At 36.4% G+C, this 22,461-nt stretch overlaps 1 protein-coding gene across 5 annotated transcripts in view; it reads right to left on the bottom strand.

Annotated features, from left to right (window-relative positions):
• COL14A1 (collagen type XIV alpha 1 chain) overlaps positions 1–22,461 on the bottom strand; it is a 264,099-nt gene that overhangs the window by 191,284 nt on the left and 50,354 nt on the right. For all 5 annotated transcript variants that reach the window (XM_059901421.1, XM_059901422.1, XM_059901423.1 and 2 more), the window contains 2 exons: positions 18,153–18,296; positions 13,289–13,378 (listed from right to left, as the gene is read on the bottom strand). In XM_059901421.1, the coding sequence (XP_059757404.1) occupies positions 13,289–13,378; positions 18,153–18,296 (234 nt within the window). The remainder of the gene's footprint in view (positions 1–13,288; positions 13,379–18,152; positions 18,297–22,461) is intronic.

Here is a 22,461-nt window from a genome sequence, read left to right on the forward strand (position 1 = left end):
ACTAAATAACCAAGAGATCACTGAAGAAATCAAAGGAGAAATCAAAAAATACCTAGAAACAAAATGACAATGAAAACACGACGACCCAAAATCTATGGGATGCAGCAAAAGCAGTTGTAAGAGGGAAGTTTATAGCAATACAATCCTACCTCAAGTAACAAGAAACATCTAAAATAAACAACCTAACCTTACACCTAAAGCAATTACAGAAAGAAAAACAAAAAACTCCCAAAGTTAGCAGAAGGAAAGAAATCATAAATATCAGATCAGAAATAAATGAAAAAGAAATGAAGGAAATGATAGCAAAGATCAATAAAACTAAAAGCTGGTTCTTTGAGAAGATAAACAAAATTGATAAACCGTTAGCCAGACTCATCAAGAAAAAAAAGAAGACTCAAATCAACAGAATTAGAAATGAAAAAGGAGAAGTAACAACTAACACTGCAGAAATACAAAGAATCATGAGAGATTACTACAAGCAACTATATGCCAATAAAATGAACAACCTGGAAAAAATGGACAAATTCTTAGAAAAGCACAACCTTCCAAGACTTAACCAGGAAGAAATAGCAAATATGAACAGACCAATCATAAGCACTGAAATTAAAACTGTGATTAAAAATCTTACAACAAACAAAAGCCCAGGACCAGATGGCTTCACAGGCCAATTCTATCAAACATTTAGAGAAGAGCTAAAACCTATCCTTCCCAAGCTCTTCCAAAATATAGCAGAGGGAGGAACACTCCCAAACTCATTCTATGAGGCCACCATCACCTTGATACTAAAATCAGACAAAGATGTCACAAAAAAGAAAACTACAGGCCAATATCACTGATGAACATAGCTGCAAAAATCCTCAAAAAAACACTAGCAAACAGAATCCAACAGCACATACACCATCATCAGGTGGGGTTTATCCCAGGAATGAAAGGTTTCTTCAATATACACAAATCAATCAATGTGATAAACTATATTAACAAATTGAAGGAGAAAAACCATATGATCATCTCAATAGATGCAGAGAAAGCTTTCGACAAAATTCAACACCCATTTATTATAAAAACCCTCCAGAAAGTGGGCATAGAGGGAACTTACATCAACATAATAAAGGCCATATATGACAAACAACATCATTCTCAATGGTGAAAAACTGAAACCATTTCCACTAAGATCAGGAACAAGAGAAGGTTGCCCATTCTCACCACTATTATTCAACATAGTTTTGGAAGTTTTAGCCACAGCAATCAGAGAAGATAAAGAAATAAAAGGAATTCAAAACTGAAAAGAAGGAGTAAAACTGTCACTGTTTGCAGATGACATGATACTCTACATAGAGAATCCTAAAGATGCTACCAGAAAACTACTAGAGCTAATCAATGAATTTGGTAGAGTAGCAGGATACAAAATTAATGCACAGAAATCTCTTGCATTCCTATACACTAATGACGAAAAATCTGAAAGAGAAATTAAGGAAACACTCCCATTTACAACTGCAACAAAAAGAATAAAATACCTAGGAATAAACCTACCTAAAGAGACAAAAGACCTGTATTCAGAAAACTATAAGACACTGATTAAAGAAATTAAAGATAATACAAACACATTGAGAGATATACCATGTTCTTGGATTGGAAGAATCAACATTATGAAAATGACTATACTACCCAAAGCAACCTACAGATTCCATGCAATCCTTATCAAACTACCAATGGCATTTTTCACAGAACTAGAACAAAAAATTTCACAATTTGTATGGAAACACAAAAGACCCCGAATAGCCAAAGTAATCTTGAGGAAGAAAAACGGAGCTGGAGGAATCAGGCTGCCTGACTTCAGACTAACTACAAAGCTACAGTAATCAAGACAGTATGGTACTGTCACAAGAAAACAGAAATATAGATCAATGCAACAGGATAGAAAGACCAGAGATAAACCCACGTGCATGTGGTCACCTTATCTTTGATAAAGGAGGCAAGAATACACAATGGAGAAAAGGCAGCCTCTTCAATAAGTGGTGCTGGGAAAACTGGACAGCTAAATTAATTTCTAAACAGTGAAATTAGAACACTTCCTAACACCATACACAAAAATAAACTCTAAATGGATTAAAGACCTAAATGTAAGGCCAGATACTATAAAACTCTTAGAGGAAAATATAGGCAGAACACTCTATGACATAAATCACAGCAAGATCCTTTTTGACTCACCTCCTAGAGTAATGGAAATAAAAACAAAAATATACAAATGGGACCTGATGAAACTTAAAAGCTTTTGCACAGCAAAGGAAACCATAAACAAGATGAAAAGACAACCTTCAAATCGGAGAAACTATTTGCAAACGAAGCAAGTGACAAAGGATTAATCTCCAAAATATACAAGCAGCTCATGCAGCTCAATATCAAAAAAACAAACAACCCAATCCAAAAGTGGGCAGAAGACCTAAATAGACATTTCTCCAAAGAAGGTATACAGATTGCCAACAAACACATGAAAAGCTGCTCAACCTCCCTAATCATTAGAGAAGTCCAAATCAAAACTACAATGAGGTATCACCTCACACCAGTTAGAATGGCCATCATCAAAAAATCTACAAACAATAAATGCTGGAGAGGGTAGTGGAGAAAAGGGAACCCTCTTGCAGTGTTGGTGGGAATGTAAATTGATACAGCCACTATGGAGAACAGTATGGAGCTTCCTTAAAAAACTAAAAAAAAACTACCATACAACCCAGCAATCCCACTACTGGGCATATACCCTGAGAAAACCATAATTCAAAAGGAGTCATGTACCACAATGTTCACTGCAGCTCTATTTACAATAGCCAGGACATGGAAGCAACCTAAGTGTCCATCGACAGATGAATGGATAAAGAAGATGTGGCACATATATACAATGGAATATTATTCAGCCATAAAAAGAAACGAAATTGAGTTATTTGTAGTGAGATGGATGGTATAGAGCCTGTCATACAGAGTGAAGTAAGTCAGAAAGAGAAAAACAAATACCGTATGCTAACACATATATATGGAATCTAAAAAAAAAAAAAAAAAAAAAAAAACTGTTTCTGAAGAAGCTAGGGGCAGGACAGGAATAAAGACGCAGACATAGAGAATGGACTTGAGGACACAGAGAGGCAGAAGGGTAAGCTGGGACGAAGTGAGAGAGTGGCATGGACATATATACACTACCAAATGTAAAATAGATAGCTATTGGGAAGCAGCTGCATAGCACAGGGAGATCAGCTCGGTGCTTTGTGTGCAACTAGAGGGGCGGGATAGGGAGCGTGGGAGGGAGACGCAAGAGGGAGGAAATATGGGGATATGTGTATACGTACAGCTGACTCACTTTGTTATACAGCAGAAACTAACACACCATTTTAAAGCAATTATACTCCAATAAAGATGTTAAAAAAAACCCATATAGGCTTATAAAACTTAAAAAATATATAAATAAAATAAAATGATAACTTCAGATATCTCTGAAAAAAAATTTTAAAAAAACTAAAATGAGGACATTTGAAAACTTACTTAAGGAAGAGCTATATTTTTTTTACCACTGGAAAATTCATGGGTTAAGAATGATAAAGTTTTTGGAGGCCAACAGAAGAGGTGTCAAAATTCCTTTAAAAATATCTTATCAAGAGTGGTCAGGGGTAGCAGAAAGTCCGAGAAAACAGGCGGTCTATTGCTAGGAGAATCTCAGCCCCTTGCCCTCAGGGAAACCTTATAATTTTACGCACAGTATCATGTATTTTGCAGGTGTTCAATGATTATTTTCTGAATGACTGATTCTGTTTCATGCTTTTCTGAGTTCCTGAAAACATGAATTTTAATGCTTTACATCACAGCAAAAACAGAAATCTGCTTTCTGCTTTTTTATAATAATAACATTCTTTTCATGAAAACAGTCTTTCTTAATCTTCTCTAAGGGAATGTGAACCTCTCTCCTTGAGTCTAAAACAAGCCAAATCCAAATATTCAACAAATATTTACTGACAATGTAAGAGACTCTGCTGCATTTGGTAGGCTAATGCTTTCTCTTTGAAAAGAAGACACTAGAAAAAAGGAAATAGAAAAAGGGGCGCAAACTGACATTCATCCCATACCTGCTATGTTCCAGGTATGTCACAAACCTGATAGCATTTAATCTTCCCAAGTCTGCATACTCGTTATGGCTATTATGCTCATTTTGCCAATGAAGAAACTGGAGCTTAGAGAGGTTTCTACGCCTAAGGTTGCCTAGGTAGGTAGGAAGCAAGGGAAGATTTCATTCCAAGGGATGTATGACCACAAAACCTGTGTGCTATATACTGAGCCACACTGACCTCAAGAAGTAACAAGAAAATTAAGGGAGAAAAAGGAAAGTTCAATAGGGGAAGAAAAAAGAATATTCTAATGAAAATGTTACTGTTTATCCTCTTAAACCTTGGACTGAAAAGCCAGTCATATGATCTTCTGATTTCTCCTCTGAGCATGGCTACTCAGACCTACCATATGGCTAATGCCATGGGCTTGACAGACCACCTCTGCAGTTGCTCTGTGCTTCTAAGAAGTGTTATGGAACGATCGGACAGCAGAAGTGAGGAGAAACAGGGCCAAAATTACATCACAAGGGTTTCTCAACCTTTTTAAATAAATTAATAACTTGAATTAACATTACTTATTTAAAACAGTGGTTTTACTTAATATGCCAAAGAACTGAAGAACAGACAACTACCCATAGCTAGATCTCCATCACTTAGAAATGGCTTCAACAAGTCTTTTTATTCCTCTTTCTTCCTGGTTTGTCTGTTAAATCTTATCTTTTACTTTGGTGTTTTACAGTTTCACCAACACGATTCTGGGTGTGGCTAATTTTTCATTTGCACTCTTCGGAACACTTTATGCTCTATTCAGTCCCTTTTCAAATCTTACCTACTCTTGTTTTCATGGTCTCTCATCTTTCTCTTGTTTTGACTATTTCTATGACTTCAATAATATTGTTGTTTATTTTATAGTATTTATGTAATCATTTCATAATTGGAAATCATGGGATTCTGAGACCACCATATTTGTGTCTCATGACGCATACTCATGGTTTTACTTCTGTGTTTCAAAATTTTGGATTATAAACTCTTTCTGGCATTGCTTTATCTGCGGTAATCTTTAGAATTAGGGCTGAGCATGTGTGCCTCAAAGGTGATTTTGTGTTTTCTTCTGCCAGGGACCCTATTTATACCAGCTTTGAGCAAGTTTAAAATTAATTTCTTGAATATTAGGACCCCAGAACATGTGAAGAGTATAAATGTGAATGCCTAATCTGTATGTGGTACAGGCCCATGGTTATAAATTCTCAAGGAGACATTTTTCCACTCAGGACACAGGCACAGACAGAGGGGCTTCCAAAAATTCTCCTTATGCTTATGAGCAGAGATTTTCTAGTTCACCCTAGTGTTGCTGGTACACTATTTCAACTGTCTAGGTAATGATAATAATTATTATTATGAGAATAATGAGGAAGAAGAGGAGAATGAAATAGAAGGAGAAGATGATGAAGAAAAAAAAAGAGGAGGAACAGGAACACTTAACAGAGCATACTCTATGGGCCAGGCATCCTTCTAGATCCTTTAATGCATGAATTCCACCCACAACCTAACCCCAAAGTCCAGTTTATGACTGGACTCAATCCCTTCCCCCTTGTGTCTAAAAGTCAAGATCTAGCCAGAATTAACCTACAAAACCCACCCACTCACCTGTGCTTTAGCCAATATTCTGACTCCTGCATCACCAGAATTAAAATTTTCTCCAGTCCCACCCTGGTCAAACTAAGCTCACAGTGCTGGGTTCAGCAGATTTAAGGCCCAGAATAACTAGTGGAAAAAGCAGTAAACTTTCAAATTGATCTCTTAATTGCAAGCCAAGAACTATAAAAGTATTATAGGAAGTAAGCAATTCCAGTAAGTGAAAATACACCTGGAGAATAATCATGTGCCCTGGCTATGCTCAACCATAACTACATATAATTCAAACCTGACTCTTCCCCAGGAGAAGGCACTGGGTAAACACGTTGAGTCCCTGCTAGACTATGTAAGTTTCATGAGGGTAGAATCCTGCCTACCGTGATCACCAATTAATTCCCAGTGCCTGACTCAGTGTTCAGCACTGGAGGGTAATCACCAAATCTCTTCTATGCATTTACTGTTAAGTCACTAACACAAAAGATTGGTCTTTGATGATATTAATTCATGCAAACTATACATTCTAATATTAATAGAAAATAACAATGTAGCACTGACTATGTTCTAGACACTATATGTATTAACTCATTTAATGTTAATTGGGAGAATTCGTGTTTCAGGTAGGGAAAAAAAAACAAATGAGAAGTAGGGTCCTTTGAAGGCATATATATGAGAGTACATCCCATGTAATTCTTATTGGAAATACCAAAATGGACAGCTGTCCTTAGAAAAGCAGTGAATTACTCGGTCCAGTGAGTAATTCTGTTCCAACATATTCAAAAGTTTTAAACATTCTCAAGCAAGGATTGGCAAACTTCTTCTGAAAAGGGCAAAACAGAAAATATTTCAGTCTTTGTAGGCCATCTGATCTCTGTTGTATCTGCTCAACTCTGATATTGTGGGAAAGCAGCTATAAATGGTATATAAAGAAATAAGCATAGCTGTGTTCCAATAAAACCCATTTATCCACTTAAGAAAACAGAGGACTGGATTGGCCCATGGGCCATAGTTTGCCCATGGAAAGAATGGAAAGTTTTCTTGGAAAGAATAACTTAAGCTCATCTTATTTTTTCCTCCTAAAAATCAGAGCATTGGGACCCTCCCTTTACCTTCTCCCTGCAGAGAAAAATAATTCATTTAAAAAAACGCAAAGAGGGTCAGAGATCTTAATTTAAAAACCATTAAGAGGAAAAAACAAGGAAACCCTATGTTACTTTTTCTTTCTATCTCATTATCTTTTTCAATCAAGTCCTGTATTCTTGTGCAAAACACCAAAAATGACTGGAGAAAGCTGTTTGGACAACACACAAGAAATATCAGTTGCTGCAGACGTGCCAGTATTATGCTCCAAGGCCAATACCACTTTTGTTTGGGAGTTGGATTTGGATTGTTGAAGAAACACGTACAGTAGACAGCAAACAAGGAACTAACTACACAGCAACTTTTGTTAATGATCTTAGCTCTTTACATCTAAACTAAAATTCTAAAATATTTGAACTATGTCCAATTGTATCTGAGCCACTATCAATGTAGACTCTTATACCAAAAGACTGTAGATTGTAGGGAAAACAAAGAGCAGAGTTCAATGCGAATCATGGAACTATCACATCTTGAAAGAAGTACATCAAGTGAATCGGTTTGCAGGGCAGAAATAGAGACACAGATGTAGAGAACAAACATATGGACACCAAGGGGGGAAAGCGGCGGGGGGTGGTGGTGGTGGTGGTGGTGGTGGGATGAACTGGAAGATTGGGATTGACATATATACACCAATATGTATAAAATGGATAACTAATAAGAACCTGCTGTATAAAAAATAAATAAAATAAAATTTAAAAATTAAAAAAAAAAAAAGAAGTACATCAAGGTTTGGGTGGGGAAGACCTTTTTAAAATCTCCAGTGGACCCCATTAACCCTCCCCCTCACTGTCCTGGGAGCCCTAATTCTGACCTGAATTCTCACCATTGTTTACAACTTACTTCTTAAGACTATTCACTCATATCACCAGTGCCCTCAGAATCCTCTCTGCCCCTTTATATACTTCATGGGAACCCTCACCTAAAAGAGGAAGCCACCTTTTATCTACAAAATTCCTGAAAGTTTTTGCCCTAAGCCAGGTCTTCATCACTGCAATAAATATGCTGAAACAGTCCCTAGTGAAAGTGGGCTCAGGAAAGGCCTCTCCATAAACATGTGTTTAGTGTGTAAAGCAAATGAACTGCTGAATGAAAGGTCCTTCTGCAGGTGTCGGTGAGGATTTATCAGAACATGTATTAACGTTACTCTCACTTTTCACTGTTCTTTTCCCTGTGTTCAATTCACTTCACTCAAACCTATGTTTTAGAAGAGCAAGAGGAAGGTGCATCAGGGAAAAGAAAGGAGAACTGAGGACATTTTAGGAATATCTAGTTATAGCTAAATTCTGGGATCAAACTCTAATCCATGCATGGAAGATATGTTTCACCTTGACTGCCATTCTTTAAGCACTGCCTGGCAAAGAATGCTAAGCCAAAACTCAGCCGAGAACTTCCAGGTAAAATCCTCCATAAAAGTATTTAGAAATTAAAAAAAAAAAAAAAACCACAGGGAAAGTAAATCAGAAATTAATGAGTTTGGTTATTTAAAGGTGGTGAGTAAAGCTGGGTGGAAGAAATAGGGGAAGTCATACCTCTTTTGAGTATTACCCTTTTGTATACTTTTTTACTTTTGGAACCACATGAATGTTTTATGTCCTCACAAATTACCCTGACTGTATTAAAAATGAATAACAAAACCGCCATGAACAGGGAAGAAAAGAACTAACCCAAGATCCTTTTGAACACAGATATTTTATTATATACCCCACACTAAAGGCAAATATCGAACTCTAGTTGACAGACTTTTTGCTAAGTGTATAAATTAGCAAGTTTGAAACTCTTTTTATGATTGAGCATATAAGTAGATGCATTTAAGATATTGGGAGCCATGTTACCCAACTCTTTTGAAGAGAGAGTTGTAAATATGGAAAAAGAAATGCTAGAATAAACCCTGTGGTATGGATAGATGATAGATACAAGGTACAATAAGATAGAGGATAGAAAGATAGATAAATAGATAATGGACTCTGTGTGTGTGTGTGTGTGTGTGTGTGTGCGTGTGTGTGTGTGTATTCTCAGATAAGAGGGCCTAGAAGCAATGACAACGCAGAAGCATAAACACATCTAGTCACCACATTTTGGTATCTAAATACCATTCTCCATGAAAAAATCCCAACTCCTTGAAGAAGTGGTTGATTTCAGGACAGGGCACAAAAACTACAAGAGGAGCCTGGAATGCAAGGTTTGTGCCAGAAAGTAAGGAAAAGCTTCAAGAATGATGGGGATATATTAAAAGGGCATAGGAGACACCTTGAAATAGCTCCCACTGAGCAGTTCTGGAAGAATTTGAGCATCAAAATACATGATAGTAATGGATTATAATCCATCACATGAAATAAAAATTATATAAATACATAAATATGGGAGAAGGGAAAGATCTCCCTTACAGTAGAATGCCACCTAAAAAAATGTAGAATGAACAATGAAGTTAGGAAAACTATCATTTCAGAAACATTATAGTAGTAACTGACTCAGGCAAGAATCATCAATGGATGTTAAAATAAGTGGGTAAAATGGTAATAAGAAAAACAATATTTACATAGTGTCTTATGAATTTGTAACATTGACAAGCTTGAGCATCCCCAAACAAGAAATTAACATAAAATGGTTCCAATTTGGTAGCAACCAAGGGGCACCTCTCTGGAGGTGCTCACTCCTAAACCATGCTGTGAAGAATTCCCACAAAAGAGCTCACAAATCAAAGTGACATGTCAAACAAGAAAACAAGCACCATGAATGAAAACCAGTAAATGGGTTCAGAATATAAAATAAACATGATTAAGACAGCAGAATAATTTTTTAAAAAACACTAAAATGGAACAATGTACCAGATAAATTTCTAGCAAAATTTTCAAAAAATCAAATATAATTTCTAGAAATAAAAGATTTACTCATTAAAAAGGACAGGCTAAAAAGCAGATTAGAAAGAGATAAAAGGGTAATTAGTATACTAATAGAAAGATAAAGGAAATTACCCAAAATGTCATTGATAAAATCAAAGAGGTAGAAAATGTGAAAGTTAAGAGACATAGATCATCAAAAAAGACTATCTATGATAAATATAATTTGAATACAGAGAAAGAGAGAATAGAGAAAGAAATAGGTAACTGAGAAAAAGAATATTTGAAGAGCTAAAGGTTGAGAATCAGTGAAAGTTATAAATCCTGATTCTGGGAGCACAAAGAGGTCTATAACAAGACTTATTGTAGTGAAACAACAGAACACCAAAGAAAAAGAACAGAAAGCCTGAAAAGCATCTGGAGAGAAAAGAGAGATTACCTGAAAAGGAATAACGTTTAGACTGTCAACAGACTTGTCTTAAACAAGAGCCAAAAGAGAGTGAAATATCTTCTAAATGATTAGAGACAACAACTTTCAACCTGGTACCCAGCTAGTCTTTGAAAAATGAGGATGGGCTGCAGATATTTTTGTGTGAATAAAGTTAAGTTTACCACTACAGATCTTCTCTAAAGGAAACTGAACACATGCAGAAAATCTGAGATGCAAGATGGAATAATGAGCAAAGAAATTTATATACATGGGAAGTTCTGGACAAACAATGACTGTTAAAATTATAATTACCATAAATATTATACCTTCATGAGGCAAAAATGTTAAAATTAATGTATTTGTTATGAATTATGTAAAATATAGAGGGTAGATAATTGAAGTTAAAGTACTATAAAATTTTGTATTGGTTGGGAAATGGTAAATATACTGATTAGTTTTAGAGTTTGGTTTTGTATGCACACTAAAAATTTAATTATAATCATACAAAAAACACAAAAGGATTAAATACCTGCTAGTTCAGTAGAGGGGAAAATGTATTTAAAAAAAAAAAGTGATCAATTTTAAGTAAATAAGGCATACAAGGGGAAAATGTAGCATAATAGGAAGCATAAAATAAATGGCAAATCCAAAATGTAAGTGGACTACAGACACCAATTAAAATACAGAGGTTGTAAGAGATGATTTTTTTAAAATCCAACTAAATGCTCTTTAAAAGATTTCCTCGGGCTTCTCTGGTGGCGCAGTGGTTGAGAGTCTGCCTGCCAGTGCAGGGGACACGGGTTCGAGCCCTGGTCTGGGAGGATCCCACATGCCGCGGGAGCAACTGGGCCCGTGAGCCACAACTACTGAGCCTGCGCGTCTGGAGCCTGTGCTCCGCAACAAGAGAGGCCTTGACAGTGAGAGGCCCGCGCACCGCGATGAAGAGTGGCCCCCGCTCGCCACAACTGGAGAAAGCCCTCGCACAGAAACTAAGACCCAACACAGCCATAAATAAATAAATTAATAAAAATAAATAAATAAATAAAGTCGATCATAAAAACAAATAAATAATAAAAAAAAAAAAAGATTTACTCACCTTGAACCTGAGAACACAAATAGGGTGAAACTTAAAGGGCAGAGAATCAATATGTTATGTGACTATTAAACAAAATAGTGTCTAAGTCAAATATTGAATTACTAAGAATAAAGAAAATTTTTACAAAGTAAAAAGAATTATTCACTAGGACAATATAACAACTCTTATTTTACATGAACTTAGCCTCTAATTAAAGCAAAATTACCAGAGTTACAAAGAGAAATGGACAAATCTCCCAGACACAGAGATTAAAATTTTTCTCAAGAACACATGCGATGGTTAAAAAAAAATTGACCACATTTAAACAATAAGTCTGAACAAATTTTTAAAAAATATTGGTACCACAATGCAATTGTTAGACACCAACAACAAATACGTATCTTTTAAAAAATATCTGTATGTTTAGAAATTAAGTAATATATTTCTAAATAACTTGTGGATCAAAATAGAAAGCCTAGTAGAAATTAGAAATTATATAGCATGAGCTACATAAAGATAATACTACATATCAAAATCTATGTGATACAGCTAAAGCAGTACTTGGATATTTGTAGCCTTAAAAAATGCATATAATAGAAAAGGAGAAATACTGAAAATTAATGAGATAAGCATTCAATTCAGGAAGTTAGAAAAACATAATAAGGAAAGAATATTATATATAAAAACATACAAAATAATAAGATACCATAGACAAGATGAACAAGGTTGAAGATATGCACACATTATAATTGAAAACTTCAATATGTAGGTGTATATGCTAGAGAAATTCTACCACATGTACAGAAGGCAACATAAATAAGAATACTTACAGCAATTTTGTAATAGCAAAATACTGGGAACATCAAAAGTAGAAGAGTTAAATATATTGGGTTATATTTATCCAATGGAATTATACACAACAAAGATGAATAAATTGCCTCACATAAGTCAACATGGATAATTCAAAAAATCTAATATTTGTGAAAAAAAGCAAGTTGCAAAGTATACATAGATTTTGATTAAATGTATACAAAATTTAAGATATGAATTCATAATTAAAATATGGTTTCAGGATTCATATATTTATGTAGTAAACTGATAAAGACACATATTGGAATGATAAACACTGAATTCAAATACTGGCAGCCTCTTAGAAGGGGAGGAAAAGGAATATACAGGGATATATAGGGAGTTCCGACTGTGCTGTTTATATTTATCTTCTTAACTGGATAAAGTTGTTTATTACTTATTTTTATACTTTTTATATACCTGATATATGTAACAATAAATCATAATAATATAGTTAATATAAATATAAAATTATAAATTATTAGAAGAAATAGGAAAACTTTGAAACTGAGAATTTCAAATATTGGAAAGAGTGTACATTTTAAGAATAAATTATTGAAAAAATTGTGTCAGTTTGGTAGACTACCAAAATTATAAAATTTGCATATCCTTTAACCCTGCAATTTCATTTTTAGAAGTATTTAGTTTCTGCAATGTGTTCATAAAGTTTTAAAATTAAACAGCGAGATGAAGAAGGAAGAAAGGTAGGTAGGTCACGAGACTATGGGGGGCCTTTAAAGTCTTGATAAGGATCTGGCTTCCACCCTAAGAGCAGTGGAAAGCCATTGAAGGGGTTTTAAGATGTGCGGGGGTCGGGGGGGAGTGGTGGTACGTGGAGCGTAGAGTCGGATTTGTTTTGCAAAGATCACTCTAACTTCTGGGCAGAGAACAAATTGAGATCTTGCTAAATAATACTGCACACCAGGAAAGAAAGGGGAGCTTAGTGGAGTGTTGGCAATAGACATGGAAAGAAACGAACAGATTCTGTCAGTATTTCAATAGAAAATAAATTCACTAGAACTTAGTGATGTATTAAATATGGAAAAGTAAGGGAGAGGGAAGTGTTGACAGTTACTATGTGTGAGGAAGGAAGGAGGGAATGAGGTGGGGCTAAGGGAGATTTTCGTATTAGGTCTGTACTCCTCTGATGGGACCAACGGCCAAGGATGGATGTATTGTCTGTGTTCTTAAGACAACTCAATCCCCCAAATAAGCAAATTAAATTAAAAAAAAATCTGACCTTCTTCTGGTACAGATGGTTTATTCTCATTTCCTTTGTCCAAAACCTTGACTCTGGGTTTTGGTTCCTTTCTTTTTTCTAAATCTTTAACTGGAAAAAAAGTAAAAATACAGCAACATGTTAGGTTAAAACCTAAAAGAAAATATTCAATGAATTTTTACTAAAACCCTTGCAAGTATTGAAAGTTTTAACTAGAAATTAGCTCCACGGTAGAATCTCATTTCAGAAGATTGGAGCTGCTATTTTTTTCAATTTTGTCATGGGAATGTGTGGAAATCACAGAATTACTTTGGCAGAGTATTCACTATGGGCAGATGTATCAAATAAATTTAACCCTTCATAATTGTTATAAAATCACAAGATTAGCCCCATTTCAGACATGAGGGAATGAAGGACCAACAGGCTAAGGAGCTAAGACTTATCTCATAAAACCAGAAAGTGTTGGCACAGGATTCAAGCCACGTCTTCAGATTTCTGGAAGGCCTGTGAGTTGGCCCCTGTTCTAGAAAGATCTTAGCCATGAATATACTCATTTGGAGTTGGTCTATCTGCAATAGAAGATAGGGAACTCCATAATAATTTCCTTTCAAACTTAAAAAAAAATGTTTCCCTACTAATATAAATAGTAGTATTTCTTCCTTACTTTCATTATGAAATATTCAGGGACCCAGAATGACCCTCGGTCCTTTAATACATTCATTCCTATGTACTCCAATAGTTTTACTTTTCACTCCACAGCAGCTGCCCTGCTATTGCTTGGCACCTGGAGTTGTCCTGAGTCATCGCTAAATGGCAGCGGTATCTGCACATATACCCTGTGAAAAGGAGGAAGTGATCCCATGGCAAAATATTTCATTTAATTATTGCATTCACTTCATGGAAATCTGCAAACTTATTGGAGGGTTGGCTCTGTAGGGTAAGCAATGATTTCCTTTGAACCATCCTTCTTGTCTTCTTAGGGTATTATTCCATGAATCCTGTCTTTAGCATCTCTTCCTCCTCCCTCCTCTTCTTTTTACTGGCTTCCATCCCTTTGCTAAAAGGGTTTGAGACTTGCCATCTGCCAAGGCCAGGTTGCTCTAGTTCTATGATTCCTTTATAGAAACCTTCCTTGGCTTTCTGGTACTTAGAGATTAAATTCCATGATTAAAAATAATAATTAAATACAAGATGCCTTAATCCTGCTGTTTCCACTGATCTTCTCATTTTCTAAATCCATTTTTAGACCACATCTTCTGACTTCTTTATAAGGCTTGGCCACTTTGGAACACCTCTTCCTTTAAATTCTTTTCTTTCTCAGTTTTTAAAAAAGCATTATCTTGGGTGTTCTCATATTCCCCTGACCCCTCCTTTACATTCTCATTCTTTGGATCATTTTTCTGCTTCCATTCCTGAAACACAGTCATAAACTACATTTGCCTTGCATCCCTGTACACCCCACCTACAATTTTATCATCCCACAGTTTTAATTCTCACCCTTCCGTGGATAATTTCCAAATCTACATCTTCAACCCCACCCACACATAGGCCACGGCCTCAAATTGCTTTCATTCTGTAAAAGAAAATAAGTCTGCAACTCTAGTGTGAGGAAAGTTGTGCTAAAAGTAGAAATAGATCTGGGAAAGGATAATTGCAGAGGTGGAGACACTGGGAAACTTCATCAGGAAGGTGACATTTGGGCCAAACTTTAAAAAAGGAGCAAGATTTTGCAGGCAGAGATGAGCAAAATATAGTTCCAAAGAGAAAAATAGTGACCAAAAATAAAGTTTGCCAAAATAGGGCCAAAATCCATTCTACAGGGCTTCCCTGGTGGCGCAGTGGTTGAGAATCTGCCTGCCGATGCAGGGGACGCGGGTTCGAGCCCTGGTCTGGGAAGATCCCACATGCCGCGGAGCGACTAGGCCCGTGAGCCACAACTACTGAGCCTGCGCGTCTGGAGCCTGTGCTCCGCAACAAGAGAGGCCGCGATAGTGAGAGGCCCGCGCACCGCGATGAAGAGTGGCTCCCGCTTGCCACAACTAGAGAAAGCCCTCGCACAGAAACTAAGACCCAACACAGCCAAAAATAAATAAATAAATAAATAATTCTTTAAAAAAAAAAAAAAAATCCATTCTACAGATGAACAAGAAAAAAACAAAACAGTCACTTTGAATTGGGCCTCTAGGTCACATACAAGATGTAACACATGCCATGCCAAGCTTCTGTCCTCCTCTCGCAGGAGACAAAATCAATTAGAAAACAGACTGTCAAGAGTAAAGTGGGGGCTTCCCTGGTGGCGCAGTGGTTGAGAAGTCTGCCTGCCAATGCAGGGGACACGGGTTCGAGCCCTGGTCTGGGAAGATCCCACATGCCACGGAGCAACTAGGCCCGTGAGTCACAATTACTGAGCCTGCGCGTCTGGAGCCTGTGCTCCGCAACAAGAGAGGCCGCGACAGTGAGAGGCCCGCGCACCGCGATGAAGAGTGGCCCCCGCTTGCCACAACTAGAGAAAGCCCTCGCACAGAAACGAAGACCCAACACAGACAAAAATAAATAAATAAATAAATAAAAATTTAAAAAAAAACAAAAAACAAAAAACCAGGCAGCCATGATTGCCAATTTGATTTAAAAAAAAAAAAAAATAGAGTAAAGTGGTATTAATCATAACAACAAAAGCAACCATGCCCCTACTATGTGCTGACGTGAGTTAACCCACACAATAATAGGCACAAACCATCCCCCCATTTGCCCATGAGGAAACTGAGGCTAGAAGTTGTTAAGTTGCTTGGCCAAATACACACACCAGGTTTGGAATCATAACAGTTCAGACATGCCTTTCTGTCTTCAAAATCCAAAGATGGTTCCTTATGTTTCCCTGTGTATCAGAAGATGGACTTTTGAAAAATTCAAATCCCTACACTAACTGCAAACCTATAGCCACAGGATTTGTCTAGATCATTATTTTCCTGGATCCAAGCATGAAAGGTTTCCATGGAGGGGAGACCAGGCTTTAGCTCCATCTCACAGGGAGCAAAAACATAACTGAAATGCAAAATGGAAAAGGAAACCATCCAAACAAAGTTATTTTAATTTCATTCTTATAAATTGTTATTTGGGAAGAACTAAGACCTCTATCCTGCCAATAAAAATAACATAGCTAAAAAATATATATGCATCCATATAATTTATCTAACAAGTTGGACTGTTTCACTAAGATTATTTCAGCAGAGCTAAGCAAACAGAAAACAAAAGCATTTCTTTTTAAATGTTTTGAGTAAATAGCTATTGGCAAAGTTTTAAGGCTACCTGTGTTTCTTATGCTGCTAGTCATGGAATATTTGCAATAATCAACTGCACAAAAGCTTAAGACTAAAGTGAAATGAATTGTTTCTCCTTGTCCTTTTTACTGCTTCTCACAAACTTTAAGGAAAGTTATTTCCCTTACTCATGTAGGAATGTCAGAGGCCAGAAACTGAAGCACAGTGCCAATAAAATGAGACAGAAGGCTGATTTATACTGAAAATAGCATAAAACCCTTTCCCAGAGCTTCCAGACACTGTGAATCTCAAAAGAATGTAACATTTAAAACATCTGTATGTCCTGCTGACAGGTGGATTCACCAAATGTTTCTTTGTTCAGAAGTTTCAAGAGGCAGCGGGTTAACAAAGTTTTTTTTTTAATTTAAGAAAAATCACAAAATGTGTCTCATAAAACATTACCTAGAAGAGAAAGATAAAAAGGAAGGGAGGGATAGAAAAATCCAAATAGAACATTGCTGTATATAGAGTTCTAGAACCCACAGCCTTCTCGATTTGTGGATTAACCCTTTAAAAAGCTATTGTTATTTGAAATGATGTGTAGGATCTACTTCAAAATAATATGAGAGAGGGGAGTATGGGGGTATAAATGAAACAAGAGTGACCATGAATGGTTAATTGTTGAAGCAACTGATGGATATTTAGGGGTTTATTTTATGAATCTGCTGATTTTTTAAATTATGTTTAAAATTGTCCTTAATAATGAGTTGGGTTTTTTAAAGAGTCTACCTTAACAATGAAGTAACACAGAAAGTTAACCAGGACAGACCTCTTCTGTTTGTATTCCTGATACACAAAACTGCCCTCCAATTAGATAGGTCACCTCCAGGAAGAGGGAGTTGCTGTAGTCTCTGGTCACTAGAATATAAGGTCCATGGGGGCAGGGATTTGTCATGTTCCCAGGGCCTAGAATAGGGCCTCACACTTAGTAGCCATGCAATATACACTTGTTAAGTGAAAAAAAACAAAGAATGAGTGAATGAATGAATATTTCCTGAAAGGCAAAAGAATCAGGGTCTTTGTGGACAACTTTTAAATTCAACATAAGGAAAAGCTTTCTAATGGAACAGCACAGGCATGGATGGGGCTGCCTCAGAGCTTTCTCTCCTGCTTAGAATGTCTCTATATGTCAAGTCTTTGCCCAACTTACTATTTGAGAACTGGCTCAAAAATGAAGACACTCCCATCCATTCCCTTCCTAGATCATTATGGGGGCAGACAGAGTACCTCCCTTCACAGACTCCTGAAAGTATTTATTGAGCAGCTATTATGTGCTGGGTAGATGAGATGTCCACATAAGGCTCAGTGGACAGTGTCAGGGAGTTATTTAAGAACTAAAACCTTTTTAAAGGATAAGTAGGAGCACCATGAAATGGGTAAAGGAAGGGACAGAGAATATTAGAGATAGAAGGAACTCACAGAAGATTATACTAAATGTCTTTTAAGATCTCTTCAAATCTAAACAATCTAGAATTTTAACCTGTTATCAATACAATATTTACCACAGACTCAACCTCAGAGCTGGGACAGAGTCCCATGGCAGCACTTTATGATCTGTAAATACGTACTTCTGAATTGACCTTGGGCTGGCTTGCTTTCTCTGTCTTTATTGTATGCAATAATTTGAACTGTGTAATTCTGGTCTGGCATAAGACCTTGAATAATCGCTTTAGTTGCAGTGTTCTGGAGATTCAATTGATTGGTTTTTCCACCTATAATAAAACAGAAAGATAAATCAGTTCTAAGAAGTGGGTTAACTGTGTACATTAAGAAATTTTATTAACCAGAAATCAAGATTTTAAAGGTGAAGACATTCAAAAATATGTATAATGTTATTACAAATACTAATTTCAGTACACTTTTCATTCTCATTTTCAGTTATACTCTTTGCATTAGACAAACAGTCATCTAAATTAGATACAAACACATTTGCAAATATCTTTCATCATAACACACTGTTGCTTTATTTTTTTTTAACATCTTTATTGGAGTATAATTGCTTTACAATGGTGTGTTAGTTTCTGCTTTATAATGAAGTGAATCAGCTATACATATACATATACCCCATAACTCTTCCCTCTTGCATCTCCCTCCCTCCCACCCTCCCCATCCCACCCCTCTAGGTGGTCACAAAGCACCAAGCTGATCTCCCAGTGCTATGCGACTGCTTCCCACTAGCTATCGGTTTTACATTTGGTAGTGTATATATGTCCATGCCAGTCTCTCACTTCGTCCCAGCTTACCCTTCTGCCTCCCCGTGTCCTCAAGTCCATTCTCTAGTAGGTCTGCGTCTTTATTCCCATCCTACTCCTAGGTTCTTCATGACCATTTTTTTTTTTTTAGATTCCATACATATGTGTTAGCATACGGTATTTGTTTTTCTCTTTCTGACTTACTTCACTCTGTATGACAGACTCTAGGTCCATCCACCTCACTATAAATAACTCAATTTCGTTTCTTTTTATGGCTGAGTAATATTCCATTGTATATATGTGCCACATCTTCTTTATCCATTCATCTGTTGATGGACACGTAGGTTGCCTCCATGTCCTGGCTACTGTAAATAGAGCTGCAGTGAACATTGTGGTACATGACTCTTTTTGAATTATGGTTTTCTCAGGGTATATGCCCAGTAGTGGGATTGCTGGGTCATATGGTAGTTCTATTTTTAGTTTTTTAAGGAACCTCCATACTGTTCTCCATAGTGGCTGTATCAATTTACATTCCCACCAACAGTGCAAGAGGGTTCCCTTTTCTCCACACCCTCTCCAGCATTTATTGTTTGTAGATTTTTTGATGATGGCCATTCTGACCGGTGTGAGATGATATCTCATTGTAGTTTTGATTTGCATTTCTCTAATGATTACTGATGTTGAGCATCCTTTCATGTGTTTGTTGGCAATCTGTATATCTTCTTTGGAGAAATGTCTATTTAGGTCTTCTGCTCATTTTTGGATTGGGTTGTTTGTTTTTTTGATATTGAGCTGCATGCGCTGCTTGTAAATTTTGGAGATTAATCCTTTGTCAGTTGCTACATTTGCAAATATTTTCTCCCATTCTGGGGGTTGTCTTTTCGTCTATCCTTTGCTGTGCAAAGTTTTAAGTTTCATTAAGTCCCATTTGTTTATTTTTGTGTTTATTTCCATTTCTCTAGGAGGTGGGTCAAAAAGGATCTTGCTGTGATTTATGTCATAGAGTGTTCTGCCTATGTTTAACTCACACTGTTGCTTTTATACACTAGGGAAAGCCATAGCATGAGATTAGAAGACAGTAAGTTCTCAACATCAGATATACTCTTCAAGGAAAGAGCGTCACTTAAAAGTGAAGGAAAAGGTATGGGTAGACTGAATGTAATTATCTACACCGAAATTCTTCCTATGGCCTCTCTAAAGTGAGTCAAAGCATCCTTGAAGCATTAGCAATTTAATTATCTTAAAACTGAGCATCACTGGCTTGGGATGTTAAAGGAACCACTCATTGCCTGGCTACTTAAAAGTTAGCTTGGCTCTGGAAAAAATTTCAAACCCCCACTGTCTCTCCATCAAATTAGACTGACATCTAAATCTTTGCTGAAAATGCTATTTGATTCGATACTCAACTTGTATGCAAAATTCCAAATATACCTTTCTTCTCTAATTTCTGGCAGTAATCACTGTGTCTGAGAAAAGGGAAATTAATTTAAAACTTCTGTCCCTCTAGCAGGAACAGCAAGTAAGTTCTGATATTTGCTGAAATAATCAAGCATAACACAGATTACAACATACTGGGTTGGCCCAAAAGTTCGTTCGGGCTTTTCCGTGCGAGTGTATGGAAAATCCCGAACGAACTTTTTGGCCAACCCAATACTTTAACCATATTCTAGTAAAATTGATTAAGTCTGAAAAATGATGCTCCTATCATCTACGCTACCAGCTACTGGAAGGCAGAACTGAGCCTTTCTCTAGCCAAAACCCACCTCCTTAAATGCATTTATGTCCAAGATGCTAAGTTTGGTTTCAGAAACTTGTATCATTTAAAACTCAACTACTACAAAGTGCACAAAATGAATCATTCATAATGTGTGTTTCACTTAAAAAAAAATTCCTTAGAAAAACTCTGTGTATTAGAATTCCTCACTGAGAGTCAGAGAATGTATTATTTTAAAGGCTTTGAGAATCCTGTAATAAAAAAACAAGCTTTAAACTCTGCTTAAAACAGCACTCCTCAAATTTATTTGACCATTAAACCATTTGATTGTATAATAGCTATTAGCATCCTGTTGAACACCATGGAAAACGCTTTGGGAAAGACTGGTATAAACAGTACTTGAAACACATCTCGTAGTGCAAAACCATCTACAAATATTGTGTCTAGACATTATTTGTGTCTAGTAAACATTATTTACTTCTCCTTTTATTTACTCTATTTATTTTATGTTTGATCATGATGATACCAGAGTGTCAAGAATGTTTTATTGGCTTTGGCCACTGCAGTAAGGACATTGGGTCACCACAGAATAAACCCAGTTTTCGTGGAGAAATCATCTGCTTTCATCCTCAATTTTTATTTGTCATTGGAGGTGTTTAAACAAGAGCTGGATGTCTACTTTTGAGGGGTGCTGTAGCAGAGAAGATTGAAGGATGAGGCCGAGGTTTGGTTCAAAGGTCACACAAGTCACTTCTAAGGTTCTAATCCCTCAGGGACACCTGCTTGGGGTACTTAAAAGTTTGGTGTTATCAGCAAATAATCCAAAAAAGTTAACACACTAATTACCTGGAGGGAAAATAATTACCTTCAAGACATAGGGAATTCTTAGAGGTAGCACAAATTACTAACTTATATTTTGACCTTTAGCATCACAATAATGTTCAAAAACCTCTTAAATTTCCCATGATGGCTTATTTTATTTTATTTTTTTTGAATTTTTGAATTTTATTTTATTTATCTTTTTGTACAGCAGGTTCTTATTAGTTATTCATTTTATACATATTAGTGTATATATGTCAATCCCAGTCTTCCAGTTCATCCCATCACCACCTCCACCCCAGCCACTTTCCCCGCTGGTGTCCATACATTTGTTCTCTACACCTGTGTCTCAATTTCTGCACTGCAAACTGGTTCATCTGTACCATTTTTCTAGGTTCCACATATATGCGTTAATATACGATATTTGTTTTTCTCTTTCTGACTTACTTCACTCTGTATGACAGTCTCTAGATTCATCCATGTCTCTACAAATGACTCCATTTCGTTCCTTTTTATGGCTGAGTAATATTCCATTCTATATATGTACCACATCTTCTTTATCCATTCGTCTGTCGATGGGCATTTAGGTTGCTTCCATGATGTGGCTACTGTAAAAAATGCTGCAGTGAACATTGGAGTGCATGTGTCTTTTTGAATTCTGGTTTTCTCTGGGTATATGCCCAGAACTGGGATTGCTGGGTTATATGGTAATTCTATTTTTAATTTTTTAAGGAACCTCCATACTGTTCTCCATAGTGGCTGTATCAATTCACATTCCCACCAACAGTGCAAGAAGGTTCCCTTTTCTCCACACCCTCTCCAGCATTTGCTGTTTGTAGATTTTCTGATGATGCCCATTCTAACTGGTGTGAGGTGATACCTCATTGTAGTTTCGATTTGCATTTCTCTAATAATTAGTGATGTGTAGCAGCTTTTCATGTGCTTCTTGGCCATCTGTATGTCGTCTTTGGAGAAATGTCTATTTAGGTCTTCTGCCCATTTTTGGATTGGATTGTTCGTTTTTTTTAATATTGAGCTGCATGACCTGTTTATATATTTTAGAGGTTAATCCTTTGTCCATTATTCGTTTGCAAATATTTTCTCCCATTCTGAGGGGTGTCTTTTCATCTGCTTTATGGTTTCCTTTGCTGT

Source organism: Balaenoptera ricei, chromosome 17 (genome assembly GCF_028023285.1).
Source record: "Balaenoptera ricei isolate mBalRic1 chromosome 17, mBalRic1.hap2, whole genome shotgun sequence".
NCBI classification, from domain to species: domain Eukaryota; kingdom Metazoa; phylum Chordata; class Mammalia; order Artiodactyla; family Balaenopteridae; genus Balaenoptera; species Balaenoptera ricei.